General features: G+C 42.6%; 1 protein-coding gene across 1 annotated transcript in view; it reads right to left on the bottom strand.

The window, feature by feature from the left end:
* The window catches only part of LOC135521907 (solute carrier family 2, facilitated glucose transporter member 3-like), a 23,424-nt gene extending 13,868 nt beyond the window's left edge, over positions 1–9,556 (bottom strand). Inside the window, exons 1-2 of the mRNA XM_064947714.1 lie at positions 9,201–9,556; positions 8,615–8,789 (exon numbers count right to left, since the gene is read on the bottom strand). Coding sequence (XP_064803786.1) covers positions 8,615–8,638 — 24 coding nt within the window. The 5' untranslated portion in view covers positions 8,639–8,789; positions 9,201–9,556. The remainder of the gene's footprint in view (positions 1–8,614; positions 8,790–9,200) is intronic.
* Positions 9,557–21,471: the final 11,915 nt, after the last annotated feature.

Below are 21,471 nucleotides of genomic sequence, written 5' to 3'. Positions count from 1 at the left end.
GGAGTTATTGAGCTCTAAAGAGTCAAAATATCCTTCAGTGTAACTGTCCGTGTAAAAATTCTAATGACAAAAGTGTTTTTTTCGAAATTTAGAAATTCATCCTAAAAATACAAATGAACACTCATGCATAATTGTGTGTGTTTGCAACAATATATAGACTAATGGGCAACATACTGAATCTAAAAAATCAATAAAAAACTTGAATAACTTTTGTCTGGACTTTTGCTCTTCATCAATGTCATTCAGTATCACAAAGGTAAAAAGCCATTTTAAAGGTAATCATGTGACAGTGTGTGAAATCACAAAGAAGACCCATTGAAGACCCTCTATCAATGTGATGAGGTGAGTAAATCTCTGATGATTTCACCTTTTCAACCTATTGTAACCTTTGTACCAAAAACGCATGTCCTTCAGTACAACACAGAAAACATACTTTTAATGTTATTATTTTATAAAAAGCTATATTAAATATGAAAAGTAAGGATAATATTTATAGGTCAAGGTCATTACTTTATATAGGTTGCCAAAGAACTGCCTGTTAAATATGTTTATGTATGAAATCCATCCTTCAGTATCACGCTTTTATCCTTCAGCACAACAAAAGTTTCATGTTATACCACAATGTCACCCATTATGCTGAATGACAGTAGCTTTGTTATCCCATGTTTTCACAAGTTTACAACATTTAATCATTTAATTTAATTCAAATGTAATTGTTGTATGAATTCTGAATATTATAATTTAAAACTATTTTATGGCATTTTAAGGTATATTCAAGGCATGTTATCTTTATACTGTAGATGCCATTGTCTAATAATGAGAAGGCTGCACGACACAGACAAAAGATTAACGCAGACCCAGTTACTAGGGAGAAAAGACTAGCCAGAAGAAAAGCAAGATATTGTTTTCATGGTTTCATGCTACTGTCAGCAACAGAATAGGATATGATAGGATATAAAGCTGGGTGGATAACACTTAACATTAAGTTGCACTATTACACTCTAGTTCATGTTTCCAGTCACCTTGCCCTGATTAAAAGCAGTGGTTTGCGCTTTCAGTTTCACGCGAATGCTGCCATCAATCCACGGTTTCTGGTTTGGGAATGTTTTAATCGTTGCTATGGGAACGACATCTTCAACGCACGTTCTAATGAACTCGCACACCGAATCAGCGTATTCGTCAATGTTGTTGTCTGACGCAATACGAAACATATCCCAGTCCACGTGATGGAAGCAGTCTTGGAGTGTGGAATCAGATTGGTCGGACCAGCGTTGGACAGACCTCAGCGTGGGAGCTTCTTGTTTTAGTTTCTGTCTATAGGCAGGGATCAACGAAATGGAGTCGTGGTCAGCTTTTCCGAAAGGAGGGCGGGGCAGGGCCTTATATGCATCACGGAAGTTAGAATAACAATGATCCAAGGTTGCGCCAGCCCTAGTCGCGCAATCGATATGCTGATACAATTTAGGGAGTCTTGTTTTCAGATTAGCCTTGTTAAAATCCCCAGCCACAATGAATGCAGCCTCAGGATGTATGGATTCCAGTTTGCAAAGAGTCAAATAAAGTTCGTTCAGAGCCATCGATGTGTCTGCTTGGGGGGGAATATATACGGCTGTGATTATAATCGAAGATAATTCTCTTGGTAGATAATGCGGTCAACATGTGATTGTGAGGAATTCTAAATCAGGTGAACAGAAGGATTTGAGTTCCAGTATGTTTTTGTGATCACACCACGTCTCGTTAGCCATAAGGCATATGCCCCCGCCCCTCTTCTTACCAGAAAGATGTTTGTTTCTGTCGGCGCGATGCGTGGAGAAACCAGCCGGCTGCACCGACTCCGATAGCGTCTCTCCATTGAGCCATGTTTCCGTGAAGCAAAGAACGTTACAGTCTCTGATGTCCCTCTGGAATGCTACCCTTGCTCGGATTTCATCAACCTTGTTGTCAAGAGACTGGACATTGGCGAGAGGAATGCTAGGGAGTGGTGCACGATGTGCCCGTCTCCGGAGTCTGACCAGAAGTTCGCCTCGTTTCCCTCTTTTACGAAGACGTTTTTTGGGTTGCCAGCTGAGATCCATTCCGTTGTCCTGGGTGAAAGGCAGAACACAGGATCCGCTTCGCGAAAGTCATATTCTTGGTCGTACTGATGGTGAGTTGACGCTGCTCTTATATTCAGTAGTTCTTCTCGACTGTATGTAATGAAACCTAAGATGACCTGGGGTACTAATGTAAGAAATAACACGTAAAAAAACAAAAAACTGCATAGTTTCCTAGGAACGCGAAGCGAGGCGGCCATCTCTGTCGGCGCTGGAAGTTATAAACCCAGACTGATATTCTGCAAAAGGTACAGGGATTGGACTGCTGAGGACTGGGGTAAAGTCATTTTCACGGATTAATCCCCTTTCAGTTTGTTTGGGGCATCCGGAAAAAAGCTTGTCCGGAGAAGACAAGGTGAGCGCTACCATCAGTCCTGTGCCATGCCAACAGTAAAGCATTATGAGACAATTCATGTGTGGGGTTGCTTCTCAGCCAAGGGAGTGGGCTCACTCACAATTTTGCCTAAGAACACAGCCATGAATAAAGAATGGTACCAACAAATCCTCAGAGAGCAACTTCTCCCAACCATCCACGAATAGTTTGGTGACGAACAATGCCTTTTCCAGCATGATGGAGCACCTTGCCATAAGGCAAAAGTGATAACTAAGTGGCTTGGGGAACAAAACATCAATATTTTGGGTCCATGGCCAGGAAACTCCCCAGAGTTTTGGGTGGACAAACAAAAACCCACAAATTCTGACAAACTTCAAGCATTGATTATGCTTATCAGTCAGGGTGTGTATCAGAAGTTAATTAACAGCATGCCAGGGCGGATTGCAGAGGTCTTGAAAAAGAAGGGTCAACACGCAAATATTGACTCTTTGCATCAACTTCATGTAATTGTCAATAAAATATTTTGACACTTCTGAAATGCTTGTAATTATACTTCAGTACTCCATAGCAACATCTGACCAAAATATCTAAAGACACTGAAGCAGCAAACTTTGTGGAAATTAATATTTGTGTCATTCTCAAAACTTTTGGCCACGACTGTAGAACTTTTGGAGGATCTGAGGACCTGTGCCAAATCTTTTCAGTCTCCTGAGGGGGAATAGACGTTATTGTTGCTCTCTTCACGATTATCTTGGTGTGTTTGGACCATGATAGTTTGTTGGTGATGTGGACACCAAGCTCTCAACCTGCTCCACTACAGCCCTGTTTATGAGAATGCTCATCCCTCCTTTTCCTGTAGTCCACGATCATCTCCTTTGTCTTAATGTTTTGAGCTATAGGCTACATGTGTACAGGAATGTAAAGGAAAACTGATCGTTACTTTATCATAACGATCCTAATATACAGTACCAGTCAAAAGTTTGGACACACCTCCTCAATCATGGGTTTTTCTTTTTTTTGTTGCTATTTTCTACATTGCAGAATAATAGTGAAGACATCACAACTATGAAATAACATATGGAATCATGTAGTAACCAAAAATCTAAATATATTTTATATTCTTCAAAGTAGCCACCCTTTGCCTTGATGACAGCTTTGCACACTCTTGACATTTTTCAACCAGCTTCACCTGGACTGCTTTTCCAACAGTCTTGAAGGAGTTCCCACATTTGCAGAGCACTTTTTGGTGGCTTTTCTTTCAATTCTCCGGTCCAACTCATCCCAAACCATCTCAATTGGGTTGAGGTCAGGTGATCGTGGAGGCCAGGTCATCTGATGCAGCACTCCATCACTCTCCTTCTTGGTCAAGTAGCCCTTACACAGCCTGGAGGTGTGTTGGGTCATTGTCCCACTAAGTGCACACCAGATGGGATGGCGTAACGCTGCAGAAATCTGTAGTAGCCATCCCAGTTAAGTGTGCCTTGAATTCTAAATAAATCACTGACAGTGTCACCAGCAAAGAACCCCCACACCATCACACCTCCTCCTCCATACTTCACAGTTGGAACCACACATGCGGAGATAATTTGTTCACCTACTCTGCGTCTCACAAAGACACAGTGGTTGGAATCAAAAATTTCAAATTTGGACTCATCAGACCCAAGGACAGACTTCCATCGGTCTAATGTCCATCGTTTCTTGGCCCAAGCAAGTCTCTTCTTATTATTGGTGTCCTTTAGTAGTGGTTTCTTTAGGAATTCGACCATGAAGGCCTGATTCACGCAGTCTATTCTGAACAGTTTATGTTGAGATGTGTCTGTTACTTGAACTCTGTGAAGTATTTATTTGGGCTGCAATCCTGAGGTGCAGTTAGCTGTAATGAATTCATCCTCTGCGGCAGAGGTAACTCTGGGTCTTCCCTTCCTGTGGCGGTTATCATGAGAGCCAGTTTCATCATAGCGCTTGATGGTTTTTGTGACTGCACTTGAAGAAACTTTAAAAGTTCCTGAAATTTTCCAGATTGACTAACCTTCATGTCTTAAAGTAATGATGGACTTCTCTTTGCTTATTTGAGCTGTTCCTACCATAATATGGACTTGATATTTTACCAACTAGGGATATGTTCTGTATACCAACCCTACCTTATCACAACACAACTGATTGGTTCAAACACATTAAGGAAAGAAATTCCACAAATTAACTTTTACCAAGGCACACCTGTTAATTGAAATTCATTCCAGGTGACTGACCTCATGAAGCTGGTTGAGAGAATGCCAAGAGTGTGCAAAGCTGTCATCAAGGCAGAGGGTGGCTACTTTGAAGAATCTCAAATATAAAATATAATACACTTTTTTGGTTACTACATGATTACGTGTGTTATTTCATAGTTTTGATTATGAACATAGTAAAAAAAAAGTTTTTAATTGAATGAGTAGGTGTGTCCAAACTTTTGACTGGTACTGTATGTGTAGGAGGCATAATTAAGAGGCCTAGATCTGGAACATAATTCAAATCAAAGACCAACTGACACAGAATGACTGCATACGGAGGTAACCTGGGCTAACACTAAAAACACAGACGCCGGGGCCATTAGAAGAAAATGCTCTAAGGGTTTCATTACCCAAGTTACAGTGATAATCCAACGTGGTACACTATCGTTCCTGCAATGTCTGAGGAAAAAAATACAGTGTTTGTTGTTTCCAGTAACTTCTTTGTTGTTGTAATAGCCCAAACTGATGTGTCAGTTTGACCATTAAGGATTCCATTCCATCTTTAATGTTGAGTAAGACAGCAAGAAAGAGTGTGTCATCACATAATTTACTGTACTGAATACCGTCACAGTTCATAACATGACTAAATAAGGGAGTGGCTGAGTGAGTAATGAGCACAGTGTGTGACAGTGCAGAATCCTACAGTATGTGTGTGTCTAATCAAATCAAATGTATTTGTCACATGCGCAGAATACAACAGGTGTAGACCTTACCGTGAAACGCTTACTTACATGTCCTTAACCAACAATGCAGTTAAGAAAAAAAAGAGTTAAGAAAATATTTACTAAATAACTGAAGTAAAAAATAACAGAGCAACAATAAAATAACAGTAACAAGGCTATATACAGGGGGTACCGGTACCGAGTCAATGTGCGGGGGTATAGGTTAGTCGAGGTAATTGAGGTAATATGTACATGTAGGTAGGAGTAAAGTGACTCATAGATAATAAACAGTGAGTAGCATGGTTGAGTGTGTGTATACCACACATACTGTACTATACTAAAAGCCTGTAAAGCTTGTTGACTAGCACAACTGTTTTACACAAACCTATATAGACATGTGCATTTTTGTCAATGTGTGCCTGTGTGTGCCTGTGTGTGTGTGTGTGTGTGTATGTGTGTGTGTGTGTGTGTGTGTGTGTGTGTGTGTGTGTGTCACATGACCGGAAAAGTGATTTCTGAAGTCCTTCTGTTTCTCATCCTATTATCTGTCCATCTGATTCTCTGTCTCTATTCCTCATTTCATCTTTCTGCAAGTGCAGGATTTTCACCCACAGTGGCCAATCCATCATTCATTCTGATCTTAACTCCAACCGTCCAATGTCCACAGACTAACACTTCTTTCCCAGTATAATACCATTTTGCTATTTCCTTTTGCAATACATCCCTCCATTTTACTGTGATGCCTTACGAGGGTCTTGAACCTCCCTATTTGTAACATTTCTCATTTCCCATCTGTGCTGTTAGTCAATATACACTAGAAATACAAAAGTATGTGGACACCCCTACAAATTAGTATATTTGGCTATTTCAGCCACACTTGTTACTGACAGGTGTATAAAATCGAGCACACCGCCATGCAATCTCCATAGACAAATATTGGCAGTAGAACTGCCTTACTGAAGAGGTCAGTGACATTCAACTTGGCACCATCATAAGATGCCACCTTTCCAACTAGTCAGTTTGTCAAATTTCTGCCCTGCTAGAGCTGTCAACTGTAAGTGGTGTTATTGTGAAAAGAAACGTCTAGGAGCAACAAGGGCTCACCCGCAAAGTAGTAGGCAACACAAGCTCACAGAACGGGACCGCTGAGTGCTAAAGCTCCTAGAGTGTAAAAATGGTCTGTCCTCGGTTGCAACACTCACTACCAAGTTCCAAACTGCATCTGGAAGCAAAGTCAGCACAATAACAGGTCGTCAGGAGTTTCATGAAAAGGGTTTCCATGGCGGAGCAGTCACACACAAGCCTAAGATCACCATGCGCAATGCCAAGTGTCAGCTGGAGTGGTGTAAAGCTCATAGCCATTGGACTCTGGAGCAGTGGAAATGCGTTCTCTGGAGTGCTGAATCATGCTTCACCATCTGCCAGTCCAACAGATTAATCTGGGTTTGGCGCATGCCAGGAGAACGCTACCTGCCCATATGCATAGTGCAAACTGTAAAGTTTGGTGGAGGACAAATAATGATCTAGGCCTGTTTTCATGGTTCGGCTAAGTCCCTTAGTTCCAGTGAAGGGAAATCTTAACACTACAGCATACAATGACATTATAGACGATTCTGTGCTTCCAAATGTGTGGCAACAGTTTGGGGAAGGCCCTTTCCTGTTCAGCATGACAATGCCCCTGTGCACAAAGCGAGGTCCATACATAAATGGTTTGTCGAGATTGGTGTGGAAGAACTTGACTGGCCTGCACAGAGGCCTGACCTCAACCCCATCGAACACCTTTGGAATGAATTGGAACACTGACTGCGAGCCAGGCCTAATCGACCCAACATCAGTGCCTGACCTCACTAATGCTCTTGTGGCTGAATGGAAGTCCCCACAGCAATGTTCCAACATCTAGTGGAGAGCCTTCCCAGAAGAGTGGAGGCTGTTCTAGCAGCAAAGGGGGGACCAACTCCATATTAATGCCCATGATTTTAGAATGAGATGTTCGACAAGCAGGTGTCCAAATACTTTTGGTCATGTAGTGTAGCAACATGGTCAGTGAGTGACATGCTATTGGCAAGAAGCTCAATTTCACATCAACGGTTGGTAGGAAAGTCTCATTGCCTAAAAGCCACAAAGAAGAGAAAGATAACCAACAGTGTGCAACCTGTTTCAAAAGACAAGCCATGCTGTAGTTAGCCAACCATATGAAGAAGCATCTGGTAACAATAAGCATCTAATCCATTAGTATGGTTTAAGAGTGTAATCATGACTAGGTTAGCAGTGTGTTTGTGTGTGTGTGTGTGTGGGGGGTCTGATGGCCAATCTAGGCCTCTAGGGCTTATAACTCTATCCCTCTATCACACTATTACTATTGCTATTGCTCACTCTATCATATGGCTCTTTCTACTCCTTCCTCTCACCTCACACATCATTTGCTATACCCACCTCCCTTACTACATATCACTCTCTCTTCCCTCTTTCTGTCTGTCTCTCCTAGTCCTACATGCAGGTACAGGCCAGAGAATAAAACAGACCCACTCAAGTTCAGACACGCCACCTGTATCTGTAGCATCCGCCAATCCACTTTCTCCTTCTCTACCCCCTTCTCTCTTCTCTCTCTCTCTCACTCTCTCTCTCTCTTTCCTCTCCCACTTCCCTTCCGCCCCAGCCCCTGTTCTTCTACATGCCAGAGAGGAAAGGTAGTGCTTACCCGTCTCCTTGTAAATACCATTCTCTGACTGACTCATTAAAGGTAGGGAGACAAAGACAGGGAGGGAAAAAAACATTGCTCTACTCTTCCTCAGGAAACAGTGCTGGTGGATGAGGATTGTTTATGAAATAGTCACCAGAGATAAATTCATGTGTACTGTTCAAAGGGGTGGAGGAGAAGAGTTGTAGTATAAATACTGGTGTGATGGTTGAGTAACTAATGTGGTTCAAATTGAGATGTATTTCAATTGCATTGTTGTGTTTTGGAAGGAAACAACAACAAAAAGAAGCAACATGAATAAATTAATAAAATCATATGATGGAATCAGCTCACCAGAGCCGAGTACCAGCACCTCAAAATTACTACTGCTTGAGTTCCTGCAACTTTTATAGAATATTATCACAAAAGTATTGTGGAGTTCCTGCACCTAAATATAAAAAGTACCATCACCCAAAATGAGTACCAGCACCTATTTCAGTCCAAGTCAAGCACGGGAGAATACTAGATGTGAGAAGATGTGAAAAAAGAGATGATGACAGACCTAATGTGTTGCTTACCTTCCCAGCTTCCATATTCTCCATCTTGAATTATGTTTCACTGTCTGACTTCCTCAGGAAAGATCAAATAACTCCAAGTTAAATAGTTTGTTTGAGTTTATCCTTCCAAAACTAGGCTCTCATTTGCAAGGTGAACAATGTAGGCAGTCCAAACAGCAGTCTGCAGAGGAACCACCTGCAGAGAAAAATTAAAACAGAAGCATTTTAATACATTAGAAGTGATGAACTAAAACACCTGAAACACATCAAGCCTAGCAGCTGCACACACAGCAGAGTATATTTTACCTGTGGATGCACAAATTCAACCTCTACTGTACAGTAGACTATCTGGCTTGAGCAGCAAAATACATTATGATGTATTTTACGAAAGTGGTGATGATACACGTTTCATTTTCATGCATACATTACATTTCGTCGTATTCTATTCTACACACCACTCATTCTGATAGAGCGTCCTCCTGTTGACTACTATTGACTAAAGTCTATAAATAAATCTATGTCTATAAATACATACCTTCTCATTCTAAATTAACAAATACAAATGCTTGCTAAGTTCACAATAGTAAAATGGTATAGGCTATTTTACCGTAATTCCTGTTTGGTGCCAAAAAGGTTATCGTGTCTCCCTTTAGTCCGTAATCTAGAACTGTATGCTTAGAAGAATGTCTAGCACTTGCTCCCCTCCCTCTCTTGTCACCGACTTAAATACGATAGTGGCACAAGTCTGTCCGCACGTTTCCTAGCTTTGCCAACATCCTACGCGCCCTGGTAATCTCTGGTCATGCTTGCTCCTACACGTAAAAGCGCACACTTTTTTTAACCAAATAATTGCGCTCGTGGGGCATTTAAGCCCTGAACAGCGCCTGGCAGGCAATTTGATCCTGTCTGAGAGAACGTTCGAGGATAGTGTAGGCTGGTTGGGAGTTGTGCCACTGCTCATTCTCTCAAAATGTCGGCGCCTTTAGAAGACACGTTTTCGAGTTGAGAAAGACAATTATGAGATGGAGTTACATCGGGATGCCACTGGGCTGCCAGCGAAGCCAGGAGGAGAAAAATATTGGCACAGGTACACGGAAAGGTGGATTTCGAAGGAGGAATTGAGGTGGAAGGTGTGGTGAGGATCTCGCAAGCTGAGCCTTGCATTGATGGACATGGTTATGATAAAGATGAGTTTTTCCCAGCGTGAGTTCAATTCTTGGAGAAAGTGGATCCAGGCCTTTTGCTGGACAAGTCTTTTTGCTCGAACTCGTTCTGTAGATGGATACATCAGCTAATACAGGAATATTAAAGGCCCAGTGCACTAATTTTGTGGAACAAAAAAAAGTTACATTTGTATTTTATATTCTGCAGCACCCTCAGCACCCCTACTTCCAGTGGTGTGCCTGTGAGTAGTAGATCTGTACCAGCACAGAGGAATAGGCCAAGGAGTGATATATGCTTCAGTAAGGTGGGCTTCTTCGTGTTCATAGCAATGGTCATCAACTCTACCTCAGAAATGGAATGTCAGTGACAGAAAATAGATGTTGTGTTGGCAGCTGCAGTACTTGGGTGTACAAGATTTGACTTCTGAAGAGTTAGAGAGTGTGTTGAGAGGTGGTGTCCCGTCCTCCCAGACCGTTGGCATGGTGCAGGAGCAGATAGGGTCAAAGTAGTGGAATTGGGTAGTCAGAAGGGTGTATTATTATAAATAAAATTGGGTATATATCTTTGGGGTATCACAAAGTATAATGGATTTATACTATAGTCCATTTGGGAGCATTAATGCAAAATATTAGATGCCTACAGCTGCTTTGTAGGCTGTTTCATGAGCAATTCTCCTTGCAGGCATATTAGTGGTCAAGGTGCCTTATGATCTAGTGGGTGAGCTGTACTCCTACCAGGCTGATCAGATTCAATAGCAACCTCAGAGACTCAGTCAGGATGTTGCCTTTAAATTGGTTTCATGAGCACATTTTTGTCTACAGTATCAATATGAATCGGGTTAAGAATGCTACCTGACCTTAGTAGTCATTCTTCAATCAATGATTGGGTGCACTACTTTGTTTCACAACATATTTTGTCTTATAGATGTGTGATATGTGACAGTGACATGAAAGCAACAAAGACAAATCAGTTGTTCCACAGTCTGCAGTGTTACTTTGCTGGTTCCATGTGCTACAAGTAAGTTTTATGAAAGCACCTGACAGCCTCCTTTCAAAATTCAGTGTCACACTGATTCATTGACATATTTACATAAGAACATGCTTGCCGGGCTGATTGGTTTACATAGGACCAGGAGGATTGCAAGTTGGAAGCAATTGGAACAGTCATTTAGTCCAAAGAAAGGTAGGAATAAAAAGAACATGTAAGAAGGGTCTAAAAAAGCATAAAAGTTATTTTCTCTCTCAGGCAGTACATCATTGGCCAATAAGACAAGATGGAGGAAATCTTAGGGATTGATCTGCAAGGAACGCTGTGATTAGAGGAATGGTGTCTCTGAAGCATTGCAGTACAGTAAGTTACGCATCTGATATTGTGTAACATAATATTGTTTCAACTTAATGGTGCACTCCATAGTCCCAATGGAAACATAAAAGGTAGCCCTGCCACATAATGCTGAAGAATGACGTAGGAGAAATGTTTACTCTCTCAAATTCATAGTCATAGTACCCTCTCATTACCATGTTGAACTCGCGAGCTTCCACTCTGGTTCACTTGTGGTTTCAAACTGTAGGCAGAACAGTGGAAGCTCTGGAGATTTCAGGATGGTCTCACAAGCCTATAGTTTTAAAGCAAGTTTGCTGCACATCTACACATTTTGCCATGGGGCAGAGAGAAAGTTATAAAATTGCAAAATCTAATTTCCTGCAATTCTACTAATTTTGCTATGGGGCAGAGAGGAACATTTGCAGTTTAACAGCTAATTTCCTGTAATTCTATACAATTTTCCAGAGGGTGGAGAAAAATGTCTTGCAGTTTGTTAAATTTGAAATCAATGGAGGCCCCCCGGCTGGTAATTTCCACCATGTTAACAAGTTTATGTAACAGTATAATTTTAAACCGTACCCTCGCCCTTACCCGGGCGAGAACCAGGGACCTTCTGCACACATCAACAACAGTCACCCTCAAAGCATCGTTACCCATCGCTCCACAATAGCCGCGGGCCTTGCAGAGCAAGGTGGAACTACTACTTCAAGGTCTCAGAGCAAGTGACGTCACCGATTGAAACGCTATTTAGCGCACACCGCTAACTAAGCTAGCCGTTTCACATCCGTTACATTTAGATAACTGCCGCTAAACTAACTTAGCAATCAAAAAAATGTTAGCTGACATGGGCTATTTACTGAATATCAGTGACTGACATAACGAGAAAAATGGCTGATGAACAACCAAATGTCGAAATTGCACCTTGTGTATTCTACGATTGTAACTTGCAACAGTAAGTTGAGATCAGAGGCAGTAGGGATGACCAGGGATGTTCCCTTGATTGGACCATTGGACCATTTTCCTGTTCTGCTAAGCATTCAAAATGTAACGAGTACTTTTAGGTGTCAAGGAAAATGTATGGAGTAAAAAGTCCATTATTTTATTTACGAATGTAGTGAAGAAAAAGTAAACATTTAATTTTCCAAAATATAACTAGTAACGTACATATACCCCCTCTGTATGACTGGAAGGCCCCGCATGAACTGAGTCAGCCCCGCATGAACTGAGTCAGCTCCGCATGAACTGAGTCAGCCCCGCATGAACTGAGTCAGCTCCGCATGAACTGAGTCAGCCCCGCATGAACTGAGTCAGCCCCGCATGAACTGAGTCAGCCCCGCATGAACTGAGTCAGCCCCGCATGAACTGAGTCAGCTCCGCATGAACTGAGTCAGCCCCACATGAACTGAGTCAGCCCCGCATGAACTGAGTCAGCCCCGCATGAACTGAGTCAGCCCCGCATGAACTGAGTCAGCCCCCATGAACTGAGTCAGCCCCGCATGAACTGAGTCAGCCCCGCATGAACTGAGTCAGCCCCGCATGAACTGAGTCAGCCCCGCATGAACTGAGTCAGCCCCGCATGAACTGAGTCAGCCCGGCATGAACTGAGTCAGCCCCACATGAACTGAGTCAGCCCCGCATGAACTGAGTCAGCCCCGCATGAACTGAGTCAGCCCCACATGACCTGAGTCAGCTCCGCATGAACTGAGTCAGCCCCACATGAACTGAGTCAGCCCCACATGAACTGAGTCAGCCCCACATGAACTGAGTCAGCCCCACATGAACTGAGTCAGCCCCACATGAACTGAGTCAGCCCCGCATGAACTGAGTCAGCCCCACATGACCTGAGTCAGCTCCGCATGAACTGAGTCAGCCCCACATGAACTGAGTCAGCCCCACATGAACTGAGTCAGCCCCACATGAACTGAGTCAGCCCCACATGAACTGAGTCAGCCCCACATGACCTGAGTCAGCTCCGCATGAACTGAGTCAGCCCCACATGAACTGAGTCAGCCCCACATGAACTGAGTCAGCCCCACATGAACTGAGTCAGCTCCGCAGGAACTGAGCATCGACCTTGCACAGCCTCAGACCACAGAATATTGTAATTTTTCTAAATGTTGAATGGCCACCGTTCATCGACACCCAGCAGGTGATCTAGTGCGCACGGCTGACATTAGTGTTGGTCTGTTTTGTCATTTACACACTTGAGTCTTACCAGTTACAGTTAAGGGTGTTCTACATTACGTCTTTCAGTGGTGACTTCATATGCAGTACACAGAGCTCCAAAAGTATTGGGACAGTGACAGGATTTTTGTTGTTTTGACTCCGTACTCCAGCACTTTTCGATTTGAAATGATACAGCTTTCATTTGAGGGTATTTTCATTCATATCAGGTGAACCGTTTGGAAATGACAGAACTTTTTGCACATATTACCCCCATTTTAGGGGACCAAAAGTATTGGGAGAATTTTTTTTTTTTTTTTGCTAATTATAAATCCTAAATATGTTTTTCCCATAATTATTCAGACCCTTTGCTATGAGACTCAAAATTGAGCTCAGGTGCCTCCTGTTTCCTTTGATCACCCTTGAGATGTTTCTACAACTATATTGGAGTCCACCTGTGGACATGGTTTGGAAAGGCACACACCTGTGTATATAAGGTCCTAAGCCATGAGGTCGAAGGAATTGTCCATACAGCTCCGAGACAGGATTGTGTCAAGGCACAGATCTGGAGAAGGGTACCAAAAACGTAATATAGCATTGAAGGTCCCCAAGAACACAGTGGCCTCCATCATTCTTAAATGGAAGAAGTTTGGAACCACCAAGACTCTTCCTAGATCTAGCCACCTGACAAAATTGAGCAATCGGGGGAGAAGAGCACTCTGACAGAGTTCCTCTGGGGAGATGGGAGAACCTTCCAGAAGAACAACCATATCTGAAGCATTCCACCAATCAGGCCTTTATGGTAGAGTGGCCAGACAGAAGTCACTCCTCAGTAAAAATGCACATGACAGCCCACTTGGAGTTTGCCAAAAGGCACCTAAAGGACTCTCAGACCTTGAGAAAAAGAGTATCTGGTCTGATGAAACCAAGATTGAACTCATTGGCCTGAATGCCAAGCTTCATGTCTAGAGGAAACCTGGCAACGTCCCTACGGTGAAGCATGGTGGCGGCAGCATCACGTTGTTTTTGAGTGGCAGGGACTGGGAGACTAGTTAGTATTGAGGGAAAGATGAACAGAGCAAAGTACAGAGAGATCCTTGATCAAAACCTGCTCTAGAGCTCTCAGGACTACAGACAGGGGCAAAGATTCACCTTCCACCAGGACAATGACCCTAAGCACACAGCCAAGACAACGCAGGAGTGGCTTCAGGAACAAGTGTCTGAATGTCCTTGAGTGGCCCAGCCAAAGCCCGGACTTGAGCCAGATCGAACATCTCTGGAAAGACCTGAATGTAGTTGTGCCGCGACGCTCCCCATCCAAACGGACAGAGCTTGAGAGGATCTGCAGAGAAGAATGGGAGAAACTCTCCAAATACAGGTGTGCCAAGCTTGTAGCATCATACCCAAGAAGACTCAAGGCTGTTATAGCTGCCAAAGGTGCTTCAACAAAGTACTGAGTAAAGGGTCTGAGTACTTATTTAAATGTGACATTTCAGTTTTGTGTTTTTAATAAGTTAGCAGAAATGTCTAAAATCAGGACGAGTAAAGGCCCAGGACGAGTAAAGACCCTGGACGAGTAAAGGCCCAGGACTAGTAAAGGCCCAGGACTAGTAAAGACCCAGGACTAGTAAAGGCCCAGGACTAGTAAAGGCCCAGGATGAGTAAAGGCCCAGGACGAGTAAAGGCCCAGGACTAGTAAAGACCCTGGACGAGTAAAGGCCCAGGACGAGTAAAGGCCCAGGACTAGCAAAGGCCCAGGACTAGTAAAGGCACAGGACGAGTAAAGGCCCAGGACGAGTAAAGGTCCAGGACTAGTAAAGGCCCAGGACGAGTAAAGGCCCAGGACTAGTAAAGGCCCAGGACTAGTAAAGGCCCAGGACTAGTAAAGGCCCAGGACGAGTAAAGGCCCAGGATGAGTAAAGGCCCAGGACTAGTAAAGGCCCAGGACTAGTAAAGGCCCAGGACTAGTAAAGACAGGACTAGTAAAGGCCCAGGATTAGTAACGGCCAAGGATTAGTAAAGGCCCAGGATTAGTAAAGGCCCAGGACTAGTAGAGGCAGGATTAGTAAAGGCAAGACTAGAAAAAGGCCCAGGACTAGTAAAGGCCCAGGACTAATAAAAGCCAGGACTAATAAAGGCCCAGGACTAGTAAAGCTCCAGGATGAGTAAAGGCCCAGGACTAGTAAAGACCCAGGACTAGTAAAGGCCCAGGACTAATAAAGGCCCAGGACTAGTAAAGGCCCAGGACTAATAAAGACCCAGGATTAGTAAAGCTCCAGGATGAGTAAAGGCCAGGACTAATAAAGGCCCAGGACTAGTAAAGCTCCAGGATGAGTAAAGGCCCAGGACTAATAAAGGCCCAGGACGAGTAAAGGCCCAGGACTAATAAAGGCCCAGGAATAGTAAAGGCCCAGGACTAATAAAGGCCCAGGACGAGTAAAGGCCCAGTGCACTACTCTTGTGGAAAATGTTTTTCTTATTCTGAATTCTCATAGATTGATGCAGTACCCTCAGCACCCCTCCATAGATATTTAGTGCATGATAATCATGAATGAGATGAGGTCCCTTTAGGATCATCTGGTATGTAAGACTGATTACTATCTGACAGTATGGTTTATCTAAAAGAGTAGAAAAATATTTACAAAGCACAAATTAATTAGGGAATATTACGTGAAACACAACATGCAGAATGCCGATAGAAATACTGTAAGAATGTACAACGTGGACTAACCATCTATTATACAAAAGGGTGGCATCGTATATTATTCTATGCATTACATTTCTATCTGCAACATTCTGAAAGATGCTCTTAAAAGAGCATACCCCTTAGAGTAGACATCGAGCTTGTTCTAGAGGGCTGACTTGAGATGGGCTTTTCATGGTTTCATCTGCAAAACACCTCAACTCCCAAACAACTGGGCATGACCTGATTAAGACATCTGAGCAGTGCCTATCTCAGAAGGACCTTCATCAACAAGCGGATTGACATGTTAGTCTTCTGGTTCAAGACCAGTCTTGGTTGCCATGGCATCCTTCTACTACATAAACATGCTGGCAATGAGTATGTACATCTGAAATGGCACTCTATTCCCACTACCAATGGCCAGGACTAGCAGTGCACTATGCAGGGAATGTGTTATTTAAATACACACACACACCCTTTCTTTATGTTATACTTTTGTTCCATGATATAAACAGGGAAAAATATATATTTTTAAGTGTCTCGTGATAAAAAGGGTTGGCAGAATTCCAAATCTTAATCATCAGATTTCCTCATTAACATTATCCCTAAATCAACAATAGACTGGACTGGTTCAAATCAAATAAACCCAGTCTTGCAGGAGCAGTAAGTAGACTGGATTCCTGTAGGACTCCTTTAGAATTCCGGAACCCCAGGCTCAGTGAAGTAGAGGAGCTCTAGCTTTTGGTATGGAGCGACGCAAGGGACAAAGTGCATACAGTTTCACCCAGGCAGAGAGAGATGGGACATACAGGTCATACACAGCTAAACCTAAATAATACTACATTGTCTTTTCATTGTAGAACTTTAGTACCAAATATTAATTCAAACTCAGAACCATAAAACAAATCCTCATATCAACAGGCATATATCACATCCACCCTATCTTGACAAGATCACAGAGACACATTGACTGGCACACAGACATTGTGGAGCCAAGAGATACCCGCTTGACCTCTCCCCTCTCTCCGGCCCAAGTAACTTAGTCCTGACAGAGAACAGATAACTGCAACCCGGCCACAGTATTATACAAAAATAAACATTCTGATGAGAAGTAACTTACAAACATATGATGAATATAAAACATCTTACCTATGTTACCAACTAATTCTGATTATTCCCCAACAGTTTACTATGGCAAAGAGGAGGGATGTGGTTAATTGAGTCAACATGGAACCATAAATGGCAGCATCATGATTTATGAGCCTCTAAGGCTGCTATTGAATCTGATCAGCATGGCAGGAATAGAGCTCACCCACTCATATCATATGTATGTATCAGCCTATAAGGCACTTGGACTGCTAATATGCCTCCATTACTCCATTACTCATGAAACAGCCAAGAAAGCAGCATCCTGAATTATCAGCCTCTGAAGCTGCTATTAAATCTTATCAAGCTCTGAGGCTGAAAGCTAATCTGATCAGCCTGTCAGGAATGGATCTCTGTACATTGTATTTTATCCACAAAACATGAAGTGTCCTGCAGTTCCGGATTTTCACACAAAATGCTGCTAGTTTTGTCCCAATGCAATGTGTAGATTTCGTGTGTCTTGCTTGTGCTGTGGTAATATCCATAACAGACAGAGAGCCTTAATATATATATACAGTTGAAGTCAGAAGTTTACATACATTGAGGTTGGAGTCATTAAAACTCGTTTTTCAACTACTTTCACAAATTTCTTGTTAAATTCTTGTTCTTGTTAACAAACTACCTGCGGATGTATTTCAAGGCCTACCTTCAAACTCAGTGACATCATGGGAAAATCAAAAGAAATCAGCCAAGACCTCAAAAAAAAACATGTAAACCTCCACAAGTCTGGTTCATTCTTGGGAGCAATTTCCAAACGCCCTGAAGGTACCACGTTCATCTGTACAAAAAATAGTACGCAAGTATAAACACCATGGGACCACGCAGCCATCATACCGCTCAGGAAGGCGATGCATTCTGTCTCTTAGAGATGAACGTACTTGGGTGTGAAAAGTGAAAATCAATCCCAGAACAACAGCAAAGGACCTTGTGAAGATGCTGGAAGAAACAAGTACAAAAGAATCTATATTCATCCTAACTGACATAAGACAGGGAATTTCACCAAGGATTAAATGTCAGGAATTGTGAAAAACTGAGTTTAAATGTATTTGGCGCAGGTGTATGTAAACTTCCGACTTCAACTGTGTATATATATATATACATAGAACCAGACAAAAGTTTGGACTCACCTACTCATTCAAGGTTTTTCTTGACTTTTTACTATTTTATACATTGTAGACGGCACGACAACACCTTTTCCCCCTCAGGAGATTGAAAAGTTTTGGCATGGGTCCCCCGATCCTCAAAACGTTCTACAGCTGGGCATCCTGACCGTTTGCATCACCGCCTGGTATGGCAACTGCTCGGCATCTGACAATAAGGCGCTACAGAGTGTAGTGCGTACGGCCAGGTACATCACTGGTGCCATGCTTCCTGCAATCCAGGACCTATATAATAGGCACTGTCAGAGGAAAGCCCATAAAATTGTCAGAGACTCCAGTTACCCAAGTCATAGACTGTTTTCTCTGCTACCGCACGGCAAGCGGTACCGGAGCGCCAAGTCTAGGAGCAAAAGACTCCTTAACTTCTATCCTCAAGCCATAAGACGGTTGAACAATTAATTAAATGGCCACCAGACTATTACTGGACACCTCAATTTATTTTGTACACTGCTGCTACTCGCTGTTTATTTTCTATGCATAGTCACTTCACCCCTACCTACAGTGGCTTGCAAAAGTATTCACCCGGCTTGGCATTTTTCCTATTTTGTTGACTTACAACCAGGAAATAAAATAGATTTTGGGGGGGTTGTATCATTTCATTTACACAACATGCCTACCACTTTGAAGATGCAAAATATTTTTTATTGTGAAACAAAAAACTTGATTGTGCATTACTATTCTTGAGTGTGCATTACTAATAATTTGTAGAGACACTTTTTGCAACAATTACAGTTGCAAGTCTCTTGGGGTATGTCTCTATAAGCTTGGAACATCTAGCCACTGGGATTTTTGCCCATTTATTTTGCCCATTCAAGGCAAAACTGCTCCAGCTCCTTCAAGTTGGATGGGTTCCACTGGTGTACAGCAAAATTTAAGTCATACCAAAGATTCTCAATTGGATTGAGGTCTGGGATTTGACTATGTCATTCCAATACATTTAAATGTTTCCCCTTAAACCACTCGAGTGCTGCTTTAGCAGTATGCTTAGGGTCATTGTCCTGCTGGAAGGTGAACCTCCGTCCCAGTGTCAAATCTCTAAAAGACTGAAACAGGTTTCTCTCAAGAATTTCCCTATATTTAGCACCATCCATCATTCCTTCAATTCTGACCAGCTTCCCAGTCCCTGCTGATGAAAAACATTCCCACCGCATGATGCTGCCACCACCATGCTGTTCTCGGGGTGATGAAAGGCGTTGGGTTTGGTCCAGACATATTGTTTTCCTTGATGGCCAAAAAATGACATTTTAGTCTCATCTGATCAGGGTACCTTCTTCCATAAGTTTGGAGAGTCTCCCACATGCCTTTTGGTGAACACCAAACATGTTTGCTTATTTATTTCTTTAAGCATTGCCTTTTTTTCTGGCCTCTCATCCGGAAAGCCCAGCTCTGTGGAGAGTACAGCTTAAGGTGGCCCTATGGACAGATACTCCAATCTCCGCTGTGGAGCTTTGCAGCTCCTTCAGGCTGATCTTTTGTCTCTTTGTTGCCTCTCTGATTAATGCCCTCCTTGCCTGGTCTGGGAGTTTTGGTGGGCTGCCCTATCTTGGCAGGTTTGTTGTGGTGCCATGTCCTTTCCATTTTTTAATAATGGATTTGGTGCTCTGTGGGATGTTCAAAGTTTCAGATATGTTTTTATAATCCAACCCTGATCTGTACTTCTCCACAACTTTGTCCCTGACCTGTTTCGAGAGCTCCTTGGTATTCATGGTGCCCCTTGCCGAGTGGTGTTGCAGACTCTGGAGCCTTTCAGAACAGGTGTATATATAATGAGATCATGTGACAGAACATGTGACATTTAGATTGCACACAGGTGGATTTTATTTAACTAATTATGTGACTTCTGAAGATAATTGGTTGCACCAGACATTATTTAGGGGCTTCATAGCAAAGGGAGTGAATACATATGCACGCACCACTTTTCCGTTTTTTTGTTGTTGTATTTTGTTAACCTCTTTGGGCTGAGATCCCGCTAACGGGATTGATATGACAACAAATGCAAATTAATTACTTAAAAATCATACAATGTGATTTTCTGGATTTTTGTTTTAGATTCTGTCTCTCACAGTTAAAGTGTACCTATGATAAAAAAAAATTATAGACCTCTACATGCTTTGTAAGTAGGAAAACCTGCAAAATCGGCAATGTATCAAATACTTGTACTCCCCACTGTAGTTTTTATTTGACCTGTTCAGAAATATGAGGCAGAGACAGATGCTAGCTATATTACCTCTAGGCATCAGCTTTCTGGCGGTGTTTGAATGTGGCTCAATGGTTCTTTGTTCCTTGCATGCGATTGGCTCTGGTGTTGGGCAGACCCATTGCCAGGATAAGGGGGTAGTTGAAATCATCGAGAGGGCAATTGTTTTGAGGGTTCTTGCATTGAAATGATATTGAATTGTGCTTATATCACACTATCCCACAATAAACAAAATTACGACACCCCGAGATCATTGAGTGCTTTTGAAGTGACAGTGAGGTTGGCGCAAAATCTGTAGTCGATCTCAGCGAACAGAACAAACCAGAGGTACCAAGTAGTAAACTAAATATCAGATCAATAACGGCATGACCTAATCAACTGAACACAAATATAAACCCAACATGTAAGGTGTTAGTTCCATGTTTTATGAGCTGAAATAAAAGATCCCAGAAATGTTCTGTATGCACAAAAAGCTTACTTTCCTCAAATTTTGTTCAGATATTTGTTTACATCCCTGTTCGTGAGCATTTCTCCTTTGCCAAGATAATCCATCAATCTGGCAGGTGATTAGTGCTGATTAAACAGCATTATCATTATACAGGTGCACCTTGTGTTGGGGACAATAAAAGGCCACTCTAAATTGTGTAGTTTTGCGACAGCAGGAATGTCCACTAGAGCTGTTGCCAGATAATTTCATGTTAATTTCTCTACCATGTTGTTTTCGAGAATTTGACAATATGTCCAACTGGCCTCACAACCGCAGACCACGTGTACCCACGTCAGCCCAGGACCTCCACATCCAGCTTCTTCACCTGCGGGATTGTCTGAGACCAGCCACCCGGACAGGTGATGATACTGAGGAGTATTTCTGTTTCTAATAAAGCCCTTTTTTAGGGAAAAACTGATTGTGATTGGCTGGACCTGGCTCCCCAGTGGTTAGGCCTGGCTCCAAAGTGGGTGAGCCTAGGCCCTCTCAGGCCTACCCATGGCTGTGCCCCTGCACAGTCATGTGAAATCCATATGGATTAGAGCCTAATGAATC

This window comes from Oncorhynchus masou, chromosome 30, assembly GCF_036934945.1.
Source record: "Oncorhynchus masou masou isolate Uvic2021 chromosome 30, UVic_Omas_1.1, whole genome shotgun sequence".
Lineage (NCBI taxonomy): Eukaryota > Metazoa > Chordata > Actinopteri > Salmoniformes > Salmonidae > Oncorhynchus > Oncorhynchus masou.
Note: the sequence above shows the minus strand (reverse complement) of the source record. Positions and strands in the feature narration are given on the sequence as shown.